The sequence below is a fragment of the Haliotis rufescens genome, unplaced genomic scaffold (genome assembly GCF_023055435.1).
Source record: "Haliotis rufescens isolate VD_foot unplaced genomic scaffold, xgHalRufe1.0.p SCAF_15, whole genome shotgun sequence".
Classification (NCBI taxonomy): domain Eukaryota; kingdom Metazoa; phylum Mollusca; class Gastropoda; order Lepetellida; family Haliotidae; genus Haliotis; species Haliotis rufescens.
Genome location: NW_025963835.1, coordinates 35495360 through 35518324, shown reverse-complemented (window position 1 = coordinate 35518324; position 22965 = coordinate 35495360). Strand labels below are relative to the sequence as shown.

Sequence of the window (22965 nt, the reverse complement as noted above, 5' to 3'; positions counted from 1 at the left end):
CAGGTACTGATGACATTGTTCTTGTTGGGGTTTGAGGGCAGGTACTGATGACATTGTTCTTGTTGGGGTTTGTGGGCAGGTAGTGATGACATTGTTCTTGTTGTGGTTTGTGGGCAGGTAGTGATGACATTGTTCTTGTTGGGGTTTGTGGGCAGGTAGTGATGACATTGTTCTTGTTGGGGTTTGTTGGCAGGTACTGATGACATTGTTCTTGTTGGGGTTTGTGGGCAGGTAGTGATGACATTGTTCTTGTTGGGGTTTGTGGGCAGGTACTGATGACACTGTTCTTGTTGTGGTTTGTGGGCAGGTAGTGATGACATTGTTCTTGTTGGGGTTTGTGGGCAGGTAGTGATGACATTATTCTTGTTGGGGTTTGTTGGCAGGTACTGATGACATTGTTCTTGTTGGGGTTTGTGGGCAGGTAGTGATGACATTGTTCTTGTTGTGGTTTGTGGGCAGGTAGTGATGACATTGTTCTTGTTGAGGTTTGTGGGCAGGTACTGATGACATTGTTCTTGTTGGGGTTTGTGGGCAGGTACTGATGACACTGTTCTTGTTGTGGTTTGTGGGCAGGTAGTGATGACATTGTTCTTGTTGGGGTTTGTGGGCAGGTAGTGATGACATTGTTCTTGTTGTGGTTTGTGGGCAGGTACTGATGACATTGTTCTTGTTGGGGTTTGTTGGCAGGTACTGATGACATTGTTCTTGTTGGGGTTTGTGGGCAGGTAGTGATGACATTATTCTTGTTGTGGTTTGAGGGCAGGTAGTGATGACATTGTTCTTGTTGAGGTTTGTGGGCAGGTACTGATGACATTGTTCTTGTTGGGGTTTGTGGGCAGGTACTGATGACACTGTTCTTGTTGTGGTTTGTGGGCAGGTAGTGATGACATTGTTCTTGTTGGGGTTTGTGGGCAGGTAGTGATGACATTGTTCTTGTTGTGGTTTGTGGGCAGGTACTGATGACATTGTTCTTGTTGAGGTTTGTGGGCAGGTACTGATGACACTGTTCTTGTTGTGGTTTGTGTGCAGGTACTGATGACATTGTTCTTGTTGAGCCACTTTGAGACTTGCACCAGTCTCAGCTTCGTGCACCAGCTGTGGGCAGATGTTTGCTTGATGCTATGATTTATTCATGGTGGATGCTCATCACACCTAACTGAGTGACAGACATGTTCTGAGGAGAGGGTGCTTGGGTGCTGTCTGTCCAAGAGAGGGATACTAAGATAGGTGGGGCAAGGACTGAGTTGGGTGGGGCAAGGACTGAGATGGGTGGGGCGAGTACTGAGATGGGTGGGGCAAGAACTGAGATGGTTGGGGAGAGTACTGAGATGGTGGGGAGAGTACTGAGAGGGGTTGGGCAAGGACTGAAATGGGTGGGGAGAGTACTGAGAGGGGTTGGGCAAGGACTGAGATGGGTGGGGATAGTACTGAGAGGGGTGGGGCAAGGACTGAGATGGGTGGGGCAAGGACTGAGATGGGTGGGGCAAGGACTGAGTTTTGGGTTGGGATAGTGGTGCAGACATTCTACTGGGGGTGATGAGAAAAATACAGGTGTTTGATGAATGTGGGGGCCTTGAGCCAGAGCCAGTCTGTGGGTCGTTTGTTGTCTACTTCATCTAATTACATCTCTTTGTCGCTGCTACATTGATGAAGTCCAGCCATTCACCTTGTATGATGTGATTCACTCAGGCTTATTTCTACAGGGAATCCAAGCACACGGATTGAGTTAGTGCACGTAATAACCCAACCAGATGCAAACCTTGGTTTCACAATCAAATTTACCTTGATTGGAAATGAGATGATCCTTTTTGAGGAAGAATTATTAGCTTGCATCACTCTTGAATCAAAGCGCTGCACTCCTCTATGAAATATGCTGGGACCATGTGGGTGGCAGATCCCTGTGGTGTCAGACAGGTGCTTCTCTCTGTTGGTTAGCATGAAGCATGGGGAAGACTGAAGCTAGGTTCCTTTAACTCCTTGAACAACTTTATTTGTTGATTATGACAACTTTAAAGGTGTTTATGGAAGATGATTCATTGTGCACAGCACTCAGCCAGATAGGGAAACCACAGGCACATCATCAATAATAAAATATCTACATTTACTTGAGAGGTTTCCACGATGCTAGGGAGAAGGCTGTAGGCCGGTGGTAGAGTGAGTGAGGGCTGGAGATGTTGACAATACTCCAGATACTGGATACTTCAGACTTGATCATGTGACAGGGGTGGAAGGGTACTGACTTGATCATGTGACGGGGGTGGGAGGGCAGAGGTGATCATGTGACTCGGGTGGAAGGGTACTGACTTGATCATGTGACACTGGTGGAAGAGTACTGACTTGATCATGTGACGGGGGTCGTGAGAGTACTGACTTGATCATGTGACGGGGGTGGAAGGGTACTGACTTGTTCATGTGACGGGGGTCGTGAGAGTACTGACTTGATCATGTGATGAGGATGGGAGGGCACTGACTTGATCATGTGACAGGGGTCATGAGAGTACAGACTTGATCATGTGACGGGGGTCGGGAGGGAACTAACTTGATCATGTGACGGGGGTCGGGAGTGTACTGACTTGATCATGTGATGGGGGTCGGGAGGGAACTAACTTGATCATGTGACAGGGGTCGTGAGTGTACTGACTTGATCATGTGATGCGGGTGGGAGGGTACTGACTTGATCATGTGACGCGGGTGGGAGGGTACTAACTTGATCATGTGACACAGGTGGGAAGGTACTGACATGATCATGTGACACAGGAGGGAGCGTACTGACTTGATCATGTGACACGGGTGGGAGCGTACTGACTTGATCATGTGACGCGGGTGGGAAGGTACTGACTTGATCATGTGACTCGGGTGGGAGCTTACTGACTTGATCATGTGACACAGGAGGGAGCGTACTGACTTGATCATGTGACACGGGTGGGAGCGTACTGACTTGATCATGTGACGCGGGTGGGAGCGTACTGACTTGATCATGTGACACTGGTGGGAAGGTACTGACTTGATCATGTGACACGGGTGGGAGCGTACTGACTTGATCATGTGACACTGGTGGGAAGGTACTGACTTGATCATGTGACACGGGTGGGAGCGTACTGACTTGATCATGAGACGCGGGTGGGAGCGTACTGACTTGATCATGAGACGCGGGTGGGAGGGTACTGACTTGATCATGTGACGCGGGTGGGAAGGTACTGACTTGATCATGTGACACTGGTGGGAAGGTACTGACTTGATCATGTGACACGGGTGGGAGCGTACTGACTTGATCATGAGACGCGGGTGGGAGGGTACTGACTTGATCATGTGACGCGGGTGGGAAGGTACTGACTTGATCATGTGACTCGGGTGGGAGCTTACTGATTTGATCATGTGACTCGGGTGGGAGCGTACTGACATGATCATGTGACGGGGGTGGAAGGGCACTGCCTTGATCATGTGACTCGGGTGGAAGGGCACTGACTTGATCATGTGACTCGGGTGGGAGCGTACTGACTTGATCATCGCAGTAACACAGGTTTTAGGGTACTGACTTGATCATGTGACAGGGAGGGGATTTCAGCTTGGGGATTTCTTCAGTTTCATAACATGATTTTATCACTTTATGAATTTCTGACATTTGAAATGTCACAGGCTATTCCAACTAATGGCTATGTGAGATCAGTTGCTGGTCAACAGGCATGGACTATGATGGGAAGTAGGAAATTACAATGTTTGTCAGAGGACATGTCTGCCATCTGTTATACAAAACCTGCAATGTTAATCAAAGAAGCTGTTTAAAGTTTTCCTAAGTTATGGACTTAACAGAGACTTCAGAAACTGAACAAAAAGATGCTCATCACCATCAGGTGTCACTGCCCAGAAGTGGACATGTGTTGCCAGAGTATGGCGTGGGTGGGGCCATGATACAGTTTCTGTTTCTGGTGTTCAAATGTTTGATGATTTTTCAACAAGCACTGATGCTTTCATACACAAACTGTGTGCTGCCGTGTTCTTGGTGGTACCTGGTCGGTCCAGTGGATGAAACACATGCCATGACAGCAGAAGGTAGGTGGTTCCATCCCCTTGGTGCCTCCGGGGTTCAGTGGACAGACACCTGAGCTATACCTTGCATCACCTCTGGTGCTACCTGGCGTCATTATGCTGCTGCAACTCTTTTTCTTTGCTGTTGGTTTTCATGACAAGTTACAAATTATTAATGGGCAGATTATCCTTTGTGTTAGGCCTTTTAGCAGCTTGTCATTCATCAAGGGATTCCACTTTATTAGTTGTGATAGGTTGGTGCTAAGATGCTGGTGGTGGAGAGCTGCTGGTGATTTGTGCTTTGTCTTGGGAAAGTGATGTCACACCTAGGTCAGTGTACAGACCTGCATTGCGTTCTTCAGTGACATAGTGTCAGTGTACAGACCTGCACTGTGTTCTTCAGTGACATTGTGTCAGTGTACTGACCTGTATTCTTCAGTGACAGTGTCAGTGTACAGACCTGCATTGTGTTCTTCAGTGACAGTGTGTCATTGTACAGACCTGCATTGTGTTCTTCAGTGACATTGTGTCAGTGTACAGACCTGCATTGTGTTCTTCAGTGACATAGTGTCAGTGTACAGACCTGTGTTCTTCAGTGACATTGTGTCAGTGTACAGACCTGTATTGTGTTCATCAGTGACATTGTGTCAGTGTACAGACCTGTGTTCTTCAGTGACATTGTGTCAGTGTACAGACCTGCATTGCGTTCTTCAGTGACATTGTGTCAGTGTACAGACCTGTGTTCTTCAGTGACATTGTGTCAGTGTACAGACCTGTATTGTGTTCATCAGTGACATTGTGTCAGTGTACAGACCTGTGTTCTTCAGTGACATTGTGTCAGTGTACAGACCTGTGTTCTTCCGTGACATTGTGTCAGTGTACAGACCTGCACTGTGTTCTTCAGTGACATTGTGTCAGTGTACTGACCTGTATTCTTCAGTGACAGTGTCAGTGTACAGACCTGCATTGTGTTCTTCAGTGACAGTGTGTCATTGTACAGACCTGCATTGTGTTCTTCAGTGACATTGTGTCAGTGTACAGACCTGCATTGTGTTCTTCAGTGACATAGTGTCAGTGTACAGACCTGTGTTCTTCAGTGACATTGTGCCAGTGTACAGACCTGTATTGTGTTCATCAGTGACATTGTGTCAGTGTACAGACCTGTGTTCTTCAGTGACATTGTGTCAGTGTACAGACCTGCATTGCGTTCTTCAGTGACATTGTGTCAGTGTACAGACCTGTGTTCTTCAGTGACATTGTGTCAGTGTACAGACCTGTATTGTGTTCATCAGTGACATTGTGTCAGTGTACAGACCTGTGTTCTTCAGTGACATTGTGTCAGTGTACAGACCTGTGTTCTTCCGTGACATTGTGTCAGTGTACAGACCTGCATTGCGTTCTTCAGTGACATTGTGTCATTGTACAGACCTGCATTGTGTTCTTCAGTGACATTGTGTCAGTGTACAGACCTGCATTGTGTTCTTCAGTGACATAGTGTCAGTGTACAGACCTGCATTGCGTTCTTCAGTGACTTTGTGTCAGTGTACAGACCTGCATTGCGTTCTTCAGTGACATTGTGTCAGTGTACAGACCTGCATTGTGTTCTTCAGTGACATTGTGTCAGTGTACAGACCTGCATTGCGTTCTTCAGTGACATAGTGTCAGTGTACAGACCTGCATTGTGTTCTTCAGTGACATTGTGTCAGTGTACAGACCTGCATTGTGTTCTTCAGTGACATTGTGTCGGTGTACAGACCTGCATTGCGTTCTTCAGTGACATAGTGTCAGTGTACAGACCTGCATTGCGTTCTTCAGTGACATTGTGTCAGTGTACAGACCTGCATTGTGTTCTTCAGTGACAGTGTCAGTGTACAGACCTGCATTGTGTTCTTCAGTGACATTGTGTCAGTGTACAGACCTGCATTGCGTTCTTCAGTGACATAGTGTCAGTGTACAGACCTGCATTGCGTTCTTCAGTGACATTGTGTCAGTGTACAGACCTGCATTGTGTTCTTCAGTGACATAGTGTCAGTGTACAGACCTGCATTGTGTTCTTCAGTGACATTGTGTCAGTGTACAGACCTGCATTGCGTTCTTCAGTGACATTGTGTCAGTGTACAGACCTGCATTGTGTTCTTCAGTGACATTGTGTCAGTGTACAGACCTGCATTGCGTTCTTCAGTGACATTGTCAGTGTACAGACCTGCATTGCGTTCTTCAGTGACATTGTGTCAGTGTACAGACCTACATTGTGTTCTTCAGTGACATTGTGTCAGTGTACTGACCTGTGTTCTTCAGTGACAGTGTCAGTATACAGACCTGCATTGTGTTCTTCAGTGACATTGTGTCAGTGTACAGACCTACATTGCGTTCTTCAGTGACATTGTGTCAGTGTACAGACCTGCATTGTGTTCTTCAGTGACATTGTGTCAGTGTACAGACCTGCATTGTGTTCTTCAGTGACATTGTGTCAGTGTACAGACCTGTATTGTGTTTTTCAGTGACATTGTGTCAGTGTACAGACCTGCATTGCGTTCATCAGTGACATTGTGTCAGTGTACAGACCTGCATTGCGTTCTTCAGTGACAGTGTCAGTCTACTGACCTGTATTCTTCAGTGACAGTGTCAGTGTACAGACCTGCATTGTGTTCTTCAGTGACAGTGTCAGTGTACTGACCTGCATTGCGTTCATCAGTGATAGTGTCAGTGTACAGATGTCCTTCAGTTGAACTGGTGTGAGTTCTAGCCTGCGAGAGTCAGTGTAGCAAGGCCAATAGTGTGTCACATTACAGTGAACTTGATGCCCCCCGTCACCGACAATAAGGAGTGTGTAATTATTCAGGAAGAAGCTAGAGCCTCTCTTCTTGTAATTGTATATAGGAACTGTGATCTATACCTTTTAGTTCCTTTGACTTATCAGACACATTTCATCAGGAACACTGTAGAGAGATTGCCATCTTCCTGGCTCTGCTGATGCTATCAGGTGGAAATGTGCTCAATGATGTCAGCTCTTACCTATTTCATGGTACTTAGCATGAAAAATAGATTTTACCAGAAGTCGACTTCTAAACCAGATATAGTTTTATGGATCTAAAGTTTGTATGTGATTTCAAATATGCAAACCTACTTAAAAGTGTGTTATCTGTTCAGTTCAATTTTAAAAAAATGTGCCAATCATAGAATATCTACCTTATGATTTGCATCTGTGGTGGTATTTGTTGGGTGATAAAGAGGTTTTGTTAGGGAGGTTATTCTAAAATACAGGTAGAATGTTGGTTTGTTGAAGAATATTCTTTTGTGAAATCTGAACATTTGTTGCAGCTGATGTCTTGACAAAAAACTCATGGGAATTCTAGGTCCAGGCTTCATGACTTGGTGGACTGCGTGCTTTTGTACCCTGATGGCTCGTTGCTCATGATATCAATCACTGGTCCAAAATTGATTGTGTATAGGCTGCCATCATATTGCGGGAATATTGTGCTGTATTCAATAAGATAAAAACATACACATCCTGATAACTCAGGGTCCATCTTTGAGGGGTTACAAGTAAACAAACATAGTTTGTCTTCCTCGGGCTTGTGAACAATAATGAAAACAGTGGAGCCAAATTGTCAATAAACATTGCAGACTGTGTAAACTGCTTGCGGACTGCGGTGCTTATGTTGAAGGTGTCATGAATTAATGATCCAGGTGGGATAGTGTTGACTGCAGCATCAAAGACAAGTCCAGCACCTGCCCAGAGGGGATAAGGTGGTGTCGGGGTCAGGGATTGTAGGATCAGGTATTGTGGGTGTCTGGGATTGCAGGAATTGTGGCAATCAGGATTGTGGGTGTCTTGGATTGTGAGAATTGGAGATTGTGGGGATCAAGGATTGGGGGGGTCTCGGATTGTAGGTGTCTGGGATTGCGGAAATCAGGAATTGTGGGAATCAGGATTGTGGGTGTCTGGGATTGCGGAAATCGGGAATCGTGGAAATCGGTATTGTGGGTGTCTGGGATTGTGGGGATCAAGGATTGTGGGATCAGGGATTGTAGTATCTGGGATTGTGGGATTAAGGATTATGGAGACTTGACACCTCAGTTAACACTTTCGTATTACTACAAACATGCTGAGTGATCTCATGTCTCCAGAGTCAGTAGCTAACATGCTCAACACATCTGTTGCTTGTTGCATTGATGTCGTGCTGGTGGAGGTCCTCATCTGACAGCGGGATACCTCTGTCACCGCACCAGCACCAGCACCAGCTGATCTACGGTGAGCCCCCTGCCCATCCCCGGCTCCAGGCACTGAAACTATCAAAGACATGTCTTTTTTTCTTTCACAGAGAGTTTCTGAACGTGTGGACAGTTCTCATGTGTTGCTGTGCTTCAGTCATTCCTGGCCCACTTCCTTGCTTCATGGATTCTTCAGTATTCTTCTGTAAAATTGAATATAGTGATAACTTGAAACCCTTGATTACAAAAGGATCATATTGCTGCAAATCATTGTCCATAATTCTAGATCAGTTAACCCCCTATACTTCAACAGTTTCACTACCTACTGACATAAAATCAGTTAACCCCCCCTATACTTCAACAGTTTCACTACCTACTGACATAAAATCAGTTAACCTCCTATACTTCAGCAGTTTCACTACCTACTGACATAAAATCAGTTAACCCCTGTTACTTCAACAGTTGCCCAAAGCAGTGAGATGTTTTTGCAGAAAGTTCCATGGACTGAAATACAAGAGTCTCATCCAACACTTAGAATTACCCATGTGACTGCCAGCAACTGATCCTGGTTCTGATAAGATATGTATTGCGTAGCTGAATTCAGCAGAATTTGACCCTTCTCCAACACTAATGTTAATATGTTCTGAATGTTAGTTACCCTACTAATCTTCTTATACTGATTTAGCTAATACATGTAATCCATGTAGGTAAATACAGTCAAACCTCGTTATCCTGAACACTGTCATCTCCAACCTATTCTCCAGGTCCCGACCGCCCTATTGTGCTGATCATGCCTTGCTATCTCGAATGTCTAAACTAAACTTAGCAACAAAAAAATTCTCTAATTTCTTCCTCTTGAATTCCCTCCTTCCCCATGTTTTGAATGGAATTAATCCAACTTATTACTTATGAATTTAATTACTATGCATTATTAACTGGACATGAGAAAAGCTATTTTTTATTCTGGTTACATCTTTTTTTTCACACTGTTGAAGTGCCATTATCAGGTGATTCAGCAAGTGACAAATTATTAAGCAATCCAGTTTTAACAGTTCATGAAATATTCACGGTTTTATTTCCAACAAACATTATAATACAATAAAAGCTCTGTATGTCAAACCGTATCCCCTTGTGATACACCTATACCCTTGTGATACACCTATACCCTTGTGATACACCTATACCCTTGTGATACACCTATACCCTTGTGATACACCTATACCCTTGTGATACACCTATCCCCTTGTGATACACCTATACCCTTGTGATACACCTATACCCTTGTGATACACCTATCTCCTTGTGATACACCTATACCCTTGTGATACACCTATACCCTTGTGATACACCTATACCCTTGTGATACACCTATACCCTTGTGATACACCTATACCCTTGTGATACACCTATACCCTTGTGATACACCTATACCATTGTAATACACCTATACCCTTGTAATACACCTATACCCTTGTGATACACCTATACCCTTGTAATACACCTATACCCTTGTGATACACCTATATCCTTTGTAATACACCTATACCCTTGTAATACACCTATACCCTTGTAATACACCTATACCCTTGTGATACACCTATACCCTTGTAATACACCTATACCCTTGTAATACACCTATACCCTTGTGATACACCTATTGTGTTACACCTATACCCTTGTAATACACCTATACCCTTGTGATACACCTATACCCTTGTAATACACCTATACCCTTGTAATACACCTATACCCTTGTGATACACCTATACCCTTGTGATACACCTATACCCTATTGAGCAGTGGCTGGGGGTCAGGAATATAACACAGTCATGCCGTTTTCTGTCAACTGGATTTCATAACAAGCATGAACCATGTAGTCTTTTACAAAAAAATACTATTTCTAATCACAAATGTGAGTGTATGTGACTTAGACTTGAAGACACATATTCACCCTAATGTTAGAATGGTGTAGAACCTGTGGCTGTGATGGTCGGTAAAGACAGCGGGGGAATAATGAAATCAATAGAGGGAATAAAACATTTATTCCACGTTTCTCTATGTCATGCAATAGTGTTCTGTTACCTTCCCCGAATCTCAACGGAGGACAGACACGGGCTATCAGGTGTGGGAATACTGGCCTTGGAATACCAGCGTTGGTATTTACCATCCAGATTGTAGCGGCCAGATTTGTTCCTGGTGTTTAGTGGTGACAGTGAGAAAGGTTGTCCTGCTGTGTGATGGAATGTTCTGCATGGACAAATGTCTAATTATTTTTTATTTAGTAAATCAGAAATTGGATGTTTCCTGGTTTCACATACTAAGCAGAATGTTTGCCTGAAAACTTTGTAATTAATCTGTCAGTGTGTCAAAGCTTCAAGTGAGACTTAAGGCTTAGAGCTGTAACAGAACCCGTAGAGGATTCTCTTGAGTCACATTGTTACAGAGCTCGGTAATCTAGCTTGTGTTGTGCCTGGTATGGATATAGCCTTCATTCTATGTGTATATTAAGTATAAATTCTGATATTCAGGTCTCAATAGCAATTATTCTTTAATGAAGCAATATAAGTGTTAAGTGTCTCAGAGGAAATGTAATGATGAACATTTCATTCCAAATTCCTGTCATGATCTTGGTAATGATATCTTATCTTTAAAAAACATCAATTCCCATGCAAAGACTTGCAGTTGTGCATAAGAAATGCACTACATTAAAACAAGGCCCCTTATCTTAACAACGTCTATGCAATAACCTTATCCACATCGACAGCACAAGGTATTCGTGAATGACAACATCCAATCAGATTGTATCTTATGTACTCGCACATCAGGCAATCAAATACCAAGACCATCTGTGGGTGTTAAGTTGGTTTTTTCTCAATCCCCAGTGGTTTGACGTATTTTTACCTGTATGGAGCAGTGTTGATTGGCAGATGAGCTCTCGGTTGGGGGTTGGATTAGCTAGTTGTCAATAGCGGCTTTATACGGCTTATTGTCTCCAGGCAGGCAGCGGCAGGCAGCGGCAGGCAGGCAGGGAGGGAGGTCCCAGCAGCCAGTAGTCACTCTACTCTCACCAGTGTTTAGGGATGTAGTACACGGGGATGATCATGTCACGACCATTTGGAGGATTACTAATTAACAGCAGTTGGGAGGAAAGTAGTGTGTTATTTGATGGAAAAAGTTGTTCTCTGTTGGGCAACTGTTTCAGGTGGTCTGAGAATATTTTGAAAGTTGGTGTAGTTTTGTGGTTAAAAAGTCTGACAACCTAAAAGAAAATAACAGGTTTGGGCATTTTTTAGAAAAAAATCTGTCTTGTCCTGATGAAACCAATAGATTTTCAGGCTGAAGATAATTGAATTTTGGACAATTCTTAAGTACTGGTTCAAAAGTTTGCTGGAAGACAATTTGGAATATTTTTCTTTTTTGATGAAGTGACAAGAAGTTGTTTAAGATCTAACTCTAAGGATAGTTTCCTAAAACAATATAATTGCCTTAAAATTTGACTGAATAACCTTTTGCAGTTTTTTTAAGAACATTTTAATCATCAAATCTTATCCAAAGTAAGCCATGTTCTAATAAAATGCAATGTCTTAGGTCTAGAAAAGTGACTTGTCTAGAGGTTTATCAGCTTGAATGTGTTGTCCATGATTGGCAGAGAGAGTGAGTGGTTATGATGACTACACCTGCTGGGCGAGTGGAAGGTGGATGTGTATAGTGAAGACAGCAGTGTTATTCCTCAGATCAATAACAGCGGGAGATTGCCAGACCCAGCATGAATGAGCCCAGGCTGGTTCGAGAAAGCCGGGGTGCCCTTGTTTTAAAACGGATAAGCCAAGTGTCGTGTATTTGTGGCTGTTGTGGAAAGTGTAACACAAGTTTCTCTTACGGAGCTGCCAGGAGTCATGGATCCTATTCTCAAGGAAAAACAATATTTGATTATTTCTGGGAGCAAGCCCACTCTAATGTGCAACTTTCTGTAGGGAAAACCTACAGTTTGCAATGCTTGGACGGACGACGGAGGAGGCGGCGACGATCTCGCTTCTCGCCATCAGAGCCATATGGCATTCCCATTGGCTGTTTTGAGATCTTTTTGTATGTATAAATCTTTTTCTCATATTTATCTAGATTATTGGAACACTTGGGGATCTATTTTTCTAATTGTGTTTATTTCAAAACTTTTGATTTGAACATAATATCATGCTTGATGACATTATTTCTGTTCAGTAATTTTGTACTTGTCCTAATCACTGGCAAATTGTGCACTCATTCACTTGTAAACTTGTTTTGAGGAATTTTCAATTTCAGTTAGAGGTTGTAAAATATTGAATACTTTGGGGATGTGTTCATGATGCTAGCCAGTCTCAGTCTGATGTTTAGCTTCTGTGTGATAATCTCCCACGCTGTACCAGAGGCACACGATCATCCCAGCCACCAACACGATACAGAACGTGGCCAGGCCCACCTCTCCACACTACACAGGTCACAACCAGTTTCAATATGTTAGCCTCATCTTTTCGTGTGACAAGTTCACAAAGTAAAAACAATATTTTTGACCAACCATGAGGTGAGGGACCTCAGGGGTGAAAAATCACATTTTGACTTTTCATTATATTTCAAAACTACATCATTTTTGGAACACAAAAATACAATTCACAAGCTTCAATTCATATTTATAACAGAGATACATGACATCACTCATGGCAATCTTCACTGAAGTATGTTGACTTCAAACGGTTTTAGGATGTCACAGCACATTTGTATCCTAGAACCCATAAGGTCCCTTTTCTCCTGGGGGCGGTCGAGTAGCCTCGTGGTTAAAGCATTCGTTCGTCATGCCAACATGGGTACAATGTGTTAAGCCCATTACTGGTGTCCCCCCGCTGTGATATTGCTGGAATATTGTTTAAAGCAGCGTAAAACAATACTCACTCACCCCTTTTCTCCTGGTGGGTCACAGTTGACTTTGCAACTATTATTCACCTCATAACATTGAGGCGGCAAAACCTTACCACTAAGCACTGAAGCAATTACTCCAGAGTGATCCCTGTGACAATAAGAACAACAAACAACAAACAATTTCCAGAAGGAGACCCATGACAATCAGATAAACAACAAACAAACAATCTCCAGAAGGAGACCCATGATGATCAGATAAACAAACAATCTCCAGGAGACCCATGACAATCAGATAAACAAACAGTCTCCAGGAGACCCATGATGATCAGATAAACAAACAGTCTCCAGGAGACCCATGACAATCAGAAAAAACAAACAATCTCCAGAAGGAGACCCATGACAATTAGGGCTGGGACGATTCACCGATACATCGATGTATCACGATACATTACAGTTCGATACGACTATCGATTCGTGGGTCTATGTATCGATACAAAACGATACAGCTGATATACTACGAGTAACAAAACGTATTTGCCGCTGTTTACATCGTCCGTTTTGTTCCAACGCAGTCAGTAAAGAAAATAAAGCGATGATACAAGGGCAAATATGATTGGTTGATTTTCGTAGTACGACCAATCAAATGACTCGTATTAGTTTCAGCCTTCAAACATGGCGACTGGTTTTCCGGCCAAGAAGCATCGAGTCCCCAGACACCGTAGGCCGGTAAACCGGCCAAGCCGTAGTCACGTCAAAATAGTATATATTTTAATGGACCTACCTGTAATATCATTCATTTATTAAATCTATCACATTTCATAATGTCTGAAATACATATTCTCATTCAATTTATCATTTTTTATCGATAAATTAAAAAAATATTCACTAATTCCCGCGATGTTATTGAAATACGGGTCCACATCAAACATGTCAAAGAGCAAAATAAAGACGTTTTAAACAAATCTTTAAATATATTATACAAAGTAATAAATAATATCAACAAAAATATATCTAAAAGTAATCAAACATCTAAGTTATTATTTCCATCTTTTCGTGCGATCGCGTGGAATGTAAGTCAAATGACATCTCGGCTTTCGTCGCCTTGAATTCTTGGCTCGGACACGATGTTTGATGCAAAAATATATGCATGAAAATCTTTGTCACAGCTCGTAACCTAGCACGATACGTTCACGAAGTTTCATATTTTTAATATATATCATGATTTCCTGCTTAAAACGTTCAGAATAGCACGATTTAACAAAAATCTTTCGCCATCTTCTGAAATTTATCAAAAACGAGCTTGTATCACAGCTGTAATTTGATTGGCTGCCTTTGGTCACGTGCTCAGAATTGTCCAATCACGAAACTTGTAGCAGATTTCGGCAAGAAAGCGTCATTAGAAACCAATTTTAATCCAATGAAATCGCTTGTTATAACTACGGAAAAAAACAGTCGATGTTACGAGAATGTAGATGAAGGAATAAGCTTTCCAGAGATGTGTCATATGCCATTCTTCGACGAATGTTTTATTCATACGAAGCCTCGAAAACGGGAGTATTTCTTCATGTTACTGCGCGGACAGACGCTGTTATCGGGAAATGGGTGATGACAGAAACTATTCATAATTCTTTTTTTAAAATAATTTTCCAATTACGTAAACAATGAAAATAAAACAGAAATAGGTAAGTGGATTTTATTAAATCTTATATTTGCTGAAAATCGTCAAGTTTTCACTTCCTTGGTCCTTAATCTGGATGTTAACAACGTGTTAGCTTACATTTTTTATTTACAACGAACTTAATTAAGTTGTAAATGCATTATTTTAAATAATGTGAAAAACATAACTTTCATATTTATAAACCATAGGATCAGACCTTTCAAATGGTGTATAACATGTAGTGGCAAATATATTCTACAACCAGATATTTTCTTTGATAAATGTTGGCTTCATCTGTCACACAAGAGTCTCTGGGAACTCGGTGTCCCAGCAGTAAACAGTTCTGGTTGACTGGTGTTGAAAGAGTTAATGTTTAGACATCAGTTAAACATGTCTGACTTTGTGATTTACTAATTAGTGTGATGTTGATTATTCAAGTTCAGAGTTTCAGACAATTTGCCTTTCATTGATCATTGTGAGAAAATCACAAACCAGTGGTTGTTTTTACCAAATAGTTCTGCTGTTCAGATGACATTTAGAATGCATTTTTATTGCAGAAAATCCAGGTATTTAGTCAGGCTCCTTAACTCAGGTGTTTTGAGTCTTGCTATTGAGTGACATGTGCTGTGTTTGACACCTGTTCTGAAGGAAAATTTGAGTTATTTGATGAGAACTATTTTACATTAAACTTTCATCATCTTCCACCAGCTTGTGACATTAATTTTTGTATCGTATCGTACGTATCGTATCGTGACCTTGTGTATCGTTCCAGCCCTAATGACAATCAGATAAACAAACAATCTCCAGAAGGAGACCCATGACAATCAGATAAACAAACAATCTCCAGGAGACCCATGACAATCAGATAAACAATCAATCTCCAGGAGACCCATGACAATCAGATAAACAAACAGTCTCCAGGAGACCCATGACAATCAGATAAACAAACAGTCTCCAGGAGACCCATGACAATCAGATAAACAAACAGTCTCCAGGAGACCCATGACAATCAGATAAACTAACCATCTCCAGGAGACCCATGATGATCAGATAAACAAACAATCTCCAGGAGACCCATGATGATCAGATAAACAATCTCCAGGAGACCCATGATGATCAGATAAACAAACAATCTCCAGGAGACCCATGACAATCAGATAAACAATCTCCAGGAGACCCATGATGATCAGATAAACAAACAATCTCCAGGAGACCCATGATGATCAGATAAACAAACAATCTCCAGGAGACCCATGACAATCAGATAAACAATCTCCAGGAGACCCATGATGATCAGATAAACAAACAATCCCCAGGAGACCCATGACAATCAGATAAACAAACAATCTCCAGGAGACCCATGACAATCAGATAAACAAACAATCTCCAGGAGACCCATGATGATCAGATAAACAAACAACTCCAGGAGACCCATGATGATCAGATAAACAAACAGTCTCCAGGAGACCCATGACAATCAGATAAACAAACAATATCCAGGAGACCCATGATGATCAGATAAACAAACAATCTCCAGGAGACCCATGACAATCAGATAAACAAACAATATCCAGGAGACCCATGACAATCAGATAAACAAACAAACTCCAGGAGACCCATGATGATCAGATAAACAACAAACAAACTCCAGAATGAGACCCATGATGATCAGATAAACAAACAATCTCCAGGAGACCCAAGACAATCAGATAAACAAACAGTCTCCAGGAGACCCATGACAATCAGATAAACAAACAATATCCAGGAGACCCATGATGATCAGATAAACAAACAATCTCCAGGAGACCCATGACAATCAGATAAACAAACAATCTCCAGGAGACCCATGATGATCAGATAAACAAACAATCTCCAGGAGACCCATGATGATCAGATAAACAACAAACAAACTCCAGAAGGAACCTCGTTGTGCTATCATCTAGATTCATGTTGGGTTCAGAGTTCAATTATATAATGTACATCTAAATTTCAGGATTGTGTATGTGAAATTACCATTTTCCTCTTCAACTGTTGGCTGTAGATCCGAGTCCATTGATTCTGATGTATGGAAGCCTTCTATTTGCACTTCTGTCTAATTAGATTGGGCTTAAAATGATTGATTGTGTTTCAAATTTCTTGTTTAGGAGTCAACTTTCATTGATTATTTGGGTTGAATCTTGTCTTTTATGACAGGGATAAGGCTTAGTTGGCCTCTGCAGGGAGAAAGTCCATGATGCTGGGGAATCTCTTCATGTCAGTGGGAAATATACCTGACAAGGGCCGAGTGAGACTGTGCGCTGTGTCCTCACATAAGGGAAAAGGGAGCTTGTATCGGTGTGAAATCAAATTCCAGCTCAGTAGGGATTAGGCAACCCAAGCTGCTTATAAGGCACTAGAAGGTAAAGAGTGACATTACCTTTGCATCCTACCGGGTACCCATTTGCTGCTGGGTGAACGGGGCATATTTTGAGGAAGTCACAGGAGACAGACACGTGACCACTGCTTCAGTGGGGGCAGGACGGAAGTCCTGGAATCTCTCAGGACTCTAGACTGCTGAACACTGTCACCATCCACCTACACTCCACGACCAGTGTCACTTGACTTCCCCTGATTGTTTGACCTGCTGGAGCACATCTGCTGAGTGGGACAGCGTGGCAGGGGGGTAGCTCATCGTGGCAGGGGGGTAGCTCATCGTGGCAGGGGGATAGTTGAGCGTGGCAGGGGGATAGCTCATAGTGGCAGGGGGATAGCTCAGCGTGGCAGGGGGATAGCTCATCGTGGCAGGGGGGTAGCTCAGCGTGGCAGGGGGATAGCTCAGCGTGGCAGGGGGATAGCTCATCGTGGCAGGGGGACAGCTGAGCGTGGCAGGGGGACAGCTGAGCGTGGCAGGGGGATAGCTCATCGTGGCAGGGGGGTAGCTCAGCGTGGCAGGGGGATAGCTGAGCGTGGCAGGGGGATAGCTGAGCGTGGCAGGGGGATAGCTGAGCGTGGCAGGGGGATAGCTCATCGTGGCAGGGGGATAGCTGAGCGTGGCAGGGGGATAGCTCATTGTGGCAGGGGGATAGCTGAGCGTGGCAGGGGGATAGCTCATCGTGGCAGGGGGACAGCTGAGCGTGGCAGGGGGATAGCTCATCGTGGCAGGGGGATAGCTCATCCTGGCAGGGGGATAGCTGAGCGTGGCAGGGGGATAGCTGAGCGTGGCAGGGGGATAGCTCATCGTGGCAGGGGGACAGATGAGCGTGGCAGGGGGACAGCTGAGCGTGGCAGGGGGATAGCTCATCGTGGCAGGGGGGTAGCTCAGCGTGGCAGGGGGATAGCTGAGCATGGCAGGGGGATAGCTCATCGTGGCAGGGGGATAGCTCATCGTGGCAGGGGGATAGCTCATCGTGGCAGGGGGACAGCTGAGCGTGGCAGGGGGACAGCTGAGCGTGGCAGGGGGATAGCTGAGCGTGGCAGGGGGATAGCTGAGCGTGGCAGGGGGGTAGCTCATCGTGGCAGGGGGACAGCTGAGCGTGGCAGCGGGACAGCTGAGCGTGGCAGGGGGGTAGCTCATCGTGGCAGGGGGATAGCTGAGCGTGGCAGGGGGGTAGCTCATTGTGGCAGGGGGATAGCTCAGCGTGGCAGGGGGATAGCTCATCGTGGCAGGGGGACAGCTGAGTGTGGCAGGGGGATAGCTCATCGTGGCAGGGGGACAGCTGAGCGTGGCAGGGGGGTAGCTCATCGTGGCAGGGGGATAGCTGAGCGTGGCAGGGGGATAGCTCATCGTGGCAGGGGGACAGCTGAGCGTGGCAGGGGGATAGCTCATCGTGGCAGGGGGACAGCTCAGCATGGCAGGGGGATAGCTCAGCGTGGCAGGGGGGTAGCTCAGCGTGGCAGGGAGATAGCTCAGCGTGGCAGGGGGGTATCTCAGCGTGGCAGAGAGGTAGAGAGGTCAATCCCAGGCTTGTCATATCAAAAGACGCTCGGAATTAAGGGGCTTAAACAAGACTGGTTGGCTTAGAGTCAGTATACTGTGGGGTATTCATGTTAAACTGGGGCATGGTTTCTCAGTGAACTGGAATCGGCATCAGTCCGGACTAGTACAAGCAGCAACAAAAACACGGGCATACACGTCGTATGTAAGTGCAATAATCTTGGGTACGATGTTAAACCTCACCTCACCTCACCTCACCTCACCTCACCTCACCTCACCTCACCTGATCAGCAGCACAGAAGTGCATGTTAGCCTGTGTCATGGGACCAATGATGAAGGTATCCTAAGCAGTTTTTTTTGCTGGAAGAAAAGTCATTAGAACATATTAATGATATCAACTTTTGATTGGACTCATTTCAATATCATTACAAAATATAAGACATCATTTGCACAGTGTAGATGACAGTCAGTCCATGTAAACCCTGATCTCAAAACCCTGCTGAGGGACAGTGGACATTGAGGGGGATTCACACTTGCTAGTCGCTATTGTTCAGATACAGAAATCACTCAGCCGTGATAAATCCCTATGTAATAGGGGATTCGGTTATAGTCTGTTTCGGTCTAGAGTCTTTAGCCACCCAAAAATAAATAGTAATAGTAAGTATCATAGGGATTTTTTTTTATTCACATCACATATTTCATGATAAATTTGTGCAATTATTTTATATTTTTTGTACATTCATATCATTCAGTATTCATATCTTATTCACAAATACAATGCCCAGCTAATCACTATCTACATCACAAAATTCATATTTCATTCATTTGCGCATAGTATGTACAGAGATAGTTTTTACACTGGTGCACCAACAAGATGGGGGGCGATCGGGTAGCCTAGTGGTTAAAGCGTAAAACCATACTCACTCACTCACTCACTCACTCACCAACAAGATGGGAAACAGCACGTCTGTGTTCAGTCACAGAATATGTTCCTTACTAATCACTTCACTGACTGTGTAACTGTTGCTGGGCAACCTGACAGACAACACTTCTAGGGTATTCTGGTACCTTTCGTAGTGTTGTCAGAAGGGCTGTTAGGATTTACTCACATATTCTGTGAATCAAACCGTATCCATTCATGAATTAAATTTGTTATTCGTGGCCACTAGAATTGTATATTAATGAATATGCAATCATGCATGTGCATTTACGTGCCTAAATATATCCATAAGAAATATACGCATAAATTTCTTCAAAGGCAACACTCTTATAATATTTAATTTGACAGTAATGTGGTCACTGGTCATTGTTGCATTTGAGCAGATACTAAAACTCGGATAAGTGCAGTATGTAGATGTATAATATATTAATAGTTAACAAACCATGTCAAATAATTTATGTATGATTTTGTTTCACTGAATATAACAAATAATACTTCAGCTGCTGACTTGTTATTGTATTCGTGAATTAATATTCGTATTTGTTACCCTATATTCATGATATGAATCGTATTCGCCTCATAGTATATTCGTTGAAGCCCTAGTTGTCAGTGATACCATTATGTATAATTAGGGTTAGATATCGTCCACTCTTTATAATGAAGTGTGCTCTAACACAGTAAGTTATAATGATAGTACCACCCACTGGCTGAGTCGTATGAAGCCACTCACGGGATTGGGTGGTCAGGTCGCTGTCAGGTCGCATGTCATCATATCCCAATTGCGTGGATCGATTCTCATGATGTCAATCACAGGATTGTCTGGTCCAGACTTGATTATTTATAGACCGCCATCATATAGCTGGAATATTGCTTAGTGCGGCATTAAACAACAAACAAACAAACAAACACTGGCTTAGAGATCAGAGCTGGCCAGTGAGTGGTGTTCAGTTGAAACAGACAGCTCACCACTAATCCATGATTAAAACAACATTCAGCCGTTGGAAAAGTGGGAACAAATAGAAATTCAATATTTGGGGGGACTTGACGCAGGTGTGCATATTTGTTGTGACTATTTGATTGGTAAAGTTCTCTAGTGTGCACGACCCATCCCTGATTATTTAGAGATTGATGGAATATTTCAAGCCCTGAAACTAAAATACTATTCACTCAAACTGGGAATTCTACAGCGGAATTTTGCATATATTGTTATGTGAAGGGTCACTACAAGATACACATAAATCATATAGTCCCCCAGGTCCCTGGCTAACTTTCATTATAGCTAAAATGGATAGAATTGTTATTAAACCACCTGCATGTTATCAGAAATGAGCGGCCACTGTAACTTGATAATGCCCTCATATTGTATGACGACGGGCCATTATCACGCCCGTTGTTAGGTGACGTCATATTTTTGTTCAATAGTGACGTCATCCTGTTTTGTTCTATGACTTTTCCATATTTGTAAAAGTGAGTCAGTGACATTTGTTGTGTGTTGATTGCAGTAAAACCGATATTGTCGTTAGTTTTTATTTGATAACAAATTCTATCCATTTTTGCTATAATAATGATAACGCACCTTCGTCGGGCAGTTAATGGAAGACCTCGGGCTCCTGCAAAGGATAATGCCCTAAAAAACCTAAAAGTGTTTTTACGACCTATTCTCATCTGTGATTCTAAGCAGATTCGGTAGAATCTTGTATTGTCATCGCACTCAGTGTCATTGTGGAATAATGTTTCAACTCAGCTGTCTCCGTCCAGTTCCACAAAGTGATTTTAGCCTAACGACTGTCATAATTCAGCATCAAAGAATAGGCTTTACAGTCGTCTTAGCACTACAACTGTCACGAGTCAGTGTTAAGTATTGTCCTTACAATCGTCTTAGTGCTATGACTGTTGTCAGTTTGTGTTCAAATATTCTCCTTACGATCGTCTCAGAGTTTACTTCTCTATGTGGACCAGCCCCTGGCTCTTGTAGAGGACACGTGCAGTTGCAGAAGCTCCACCGTGGGAGCGAACGTCCCTGTCGGTGTCATGATGTGGTCACAACCTCCCTGTCGGCTTCATGATGTGGTCACAACCTCCCTGTCATCACAACGTCCCTGTCATCACAACCTCCCTGTCGGTGTCATGATGTGGTCACAACCTCCCTGTCGGTGTCATGATGTGGTCACAACCTCCCTGTCGGCTTCATGATGTGGTCACAACCTCCCTGTCGGTGTCATGATGTGGTCACAACCTCCCTGTCAGCTTCATGATGTGGTCACAATTATAAAAAGAAATAAACCTCCTGCGACATGCCATGTCACACAGTGTGGATATTTATGCAGTGTACTCCAATGACAGTCAGTGTGTCACATCAGTAAGCTGATCTTGTATTGATGTCAGAAAGGACATTTGTCTTGTTTGCTTTGTCACTTGGTGTGTGTCCCGGGGTATGTTGATGACATGTTTTAGTAGATCAAGGGGAATAATGCAGTGGTGTCTAATGGGATGAGAGAAACTGGATCCCAAGAATGAGATTGCCTTACTTCCAATGTGCACTACTTTCAATGTGCACTGCTTCCAATGTGCACTACTTTCAATGTGCACTACTTTCAATCAGATGGGGTAGGTATGTCGGAGAATGGCTCCCGCCAATCTCATTAAAATCAGACCTCAGTTCTCGCTATCGCTAAACAAAGATCTGAGGACATCCCATTAGGGGTCACGTCAGAACGACCTTTCATCCGACCAATCAGAGCGTCGCTTACCAGATTATGAAAGTGTCAGTCGGAATGTGATTTCTAATCATGCAACTTCGAAAACTTTAACTCCAAACGATAGTTACGGGTTTAAACGACTGAATCCATACAATCTAGACCATCTATTAGCCAATCCAGAATGTTCTTTTGTTCCGGTTTCAAATTTGTAATAGAGAATTTGCCAAAATATGTTTCGAAGCTTAGTCGCCAATTTGAAATTTGTGCCGTAAAGCACGAGAAAGCTGCCTTCTGATTGGTCATTCCATTGGTCGTCAAAGTTCGTGCAAGGTCGGTCTGACGTGACCCGTAATGGGATGTCCTCAGATCTTTGTTTAGCGGTTGCGAGAACTAAGATCTGATTTTAATGAAATTGGGCTCCCGCTTGTTTGTAACTTTGAAAAATTTCATGAAAACCGAAATTTAACCGATATTAAGTTTTTAAGCAATTGTTTGAATCCAGTGAAGATTTATTTCCCTTCACAGATGGTTGGCTATCAGTCACAGGGTTCGTTCTATCATGCTCACGGAGTGAATCGATTGATGCTCACTCGGTCAGTGAGTGGGTTGCTCTTCCATGAATACT

The 22965-nt window shown here is 43.4% G+C and overlaps 1 protein-coding gene across 4 annotated transcripts in view; it reads left to right on the top strand.

The window, feature by feature from the left end:
• Window positions 1-22965, top strand: part of LOC124124572 (serine/arginine repetitive matrix protein 2-like) — a 108399-nt gene that overhangs the window by 57950 nt on the left and 27484 nt on the right. Inside the window, exon 1 of one of the 4 annotated variants that reach the window (XM_046487772.2) lies at window positions 11723-12327. The exons of the other annotated variants lie outside the window; for them this stretch is intronic. Coding sequence (XP_046343728.1) covers window positions 12008-12327 — 320 coding nt within the window. The 5' untranslated portion in view covers window positions 11723-12007. Of the gene's footprint in view, window positions 1-11722; window positions 12328-22965 lie in introns of those variants that run through there. 4 annotated transcript variants of the gene reach the window in all.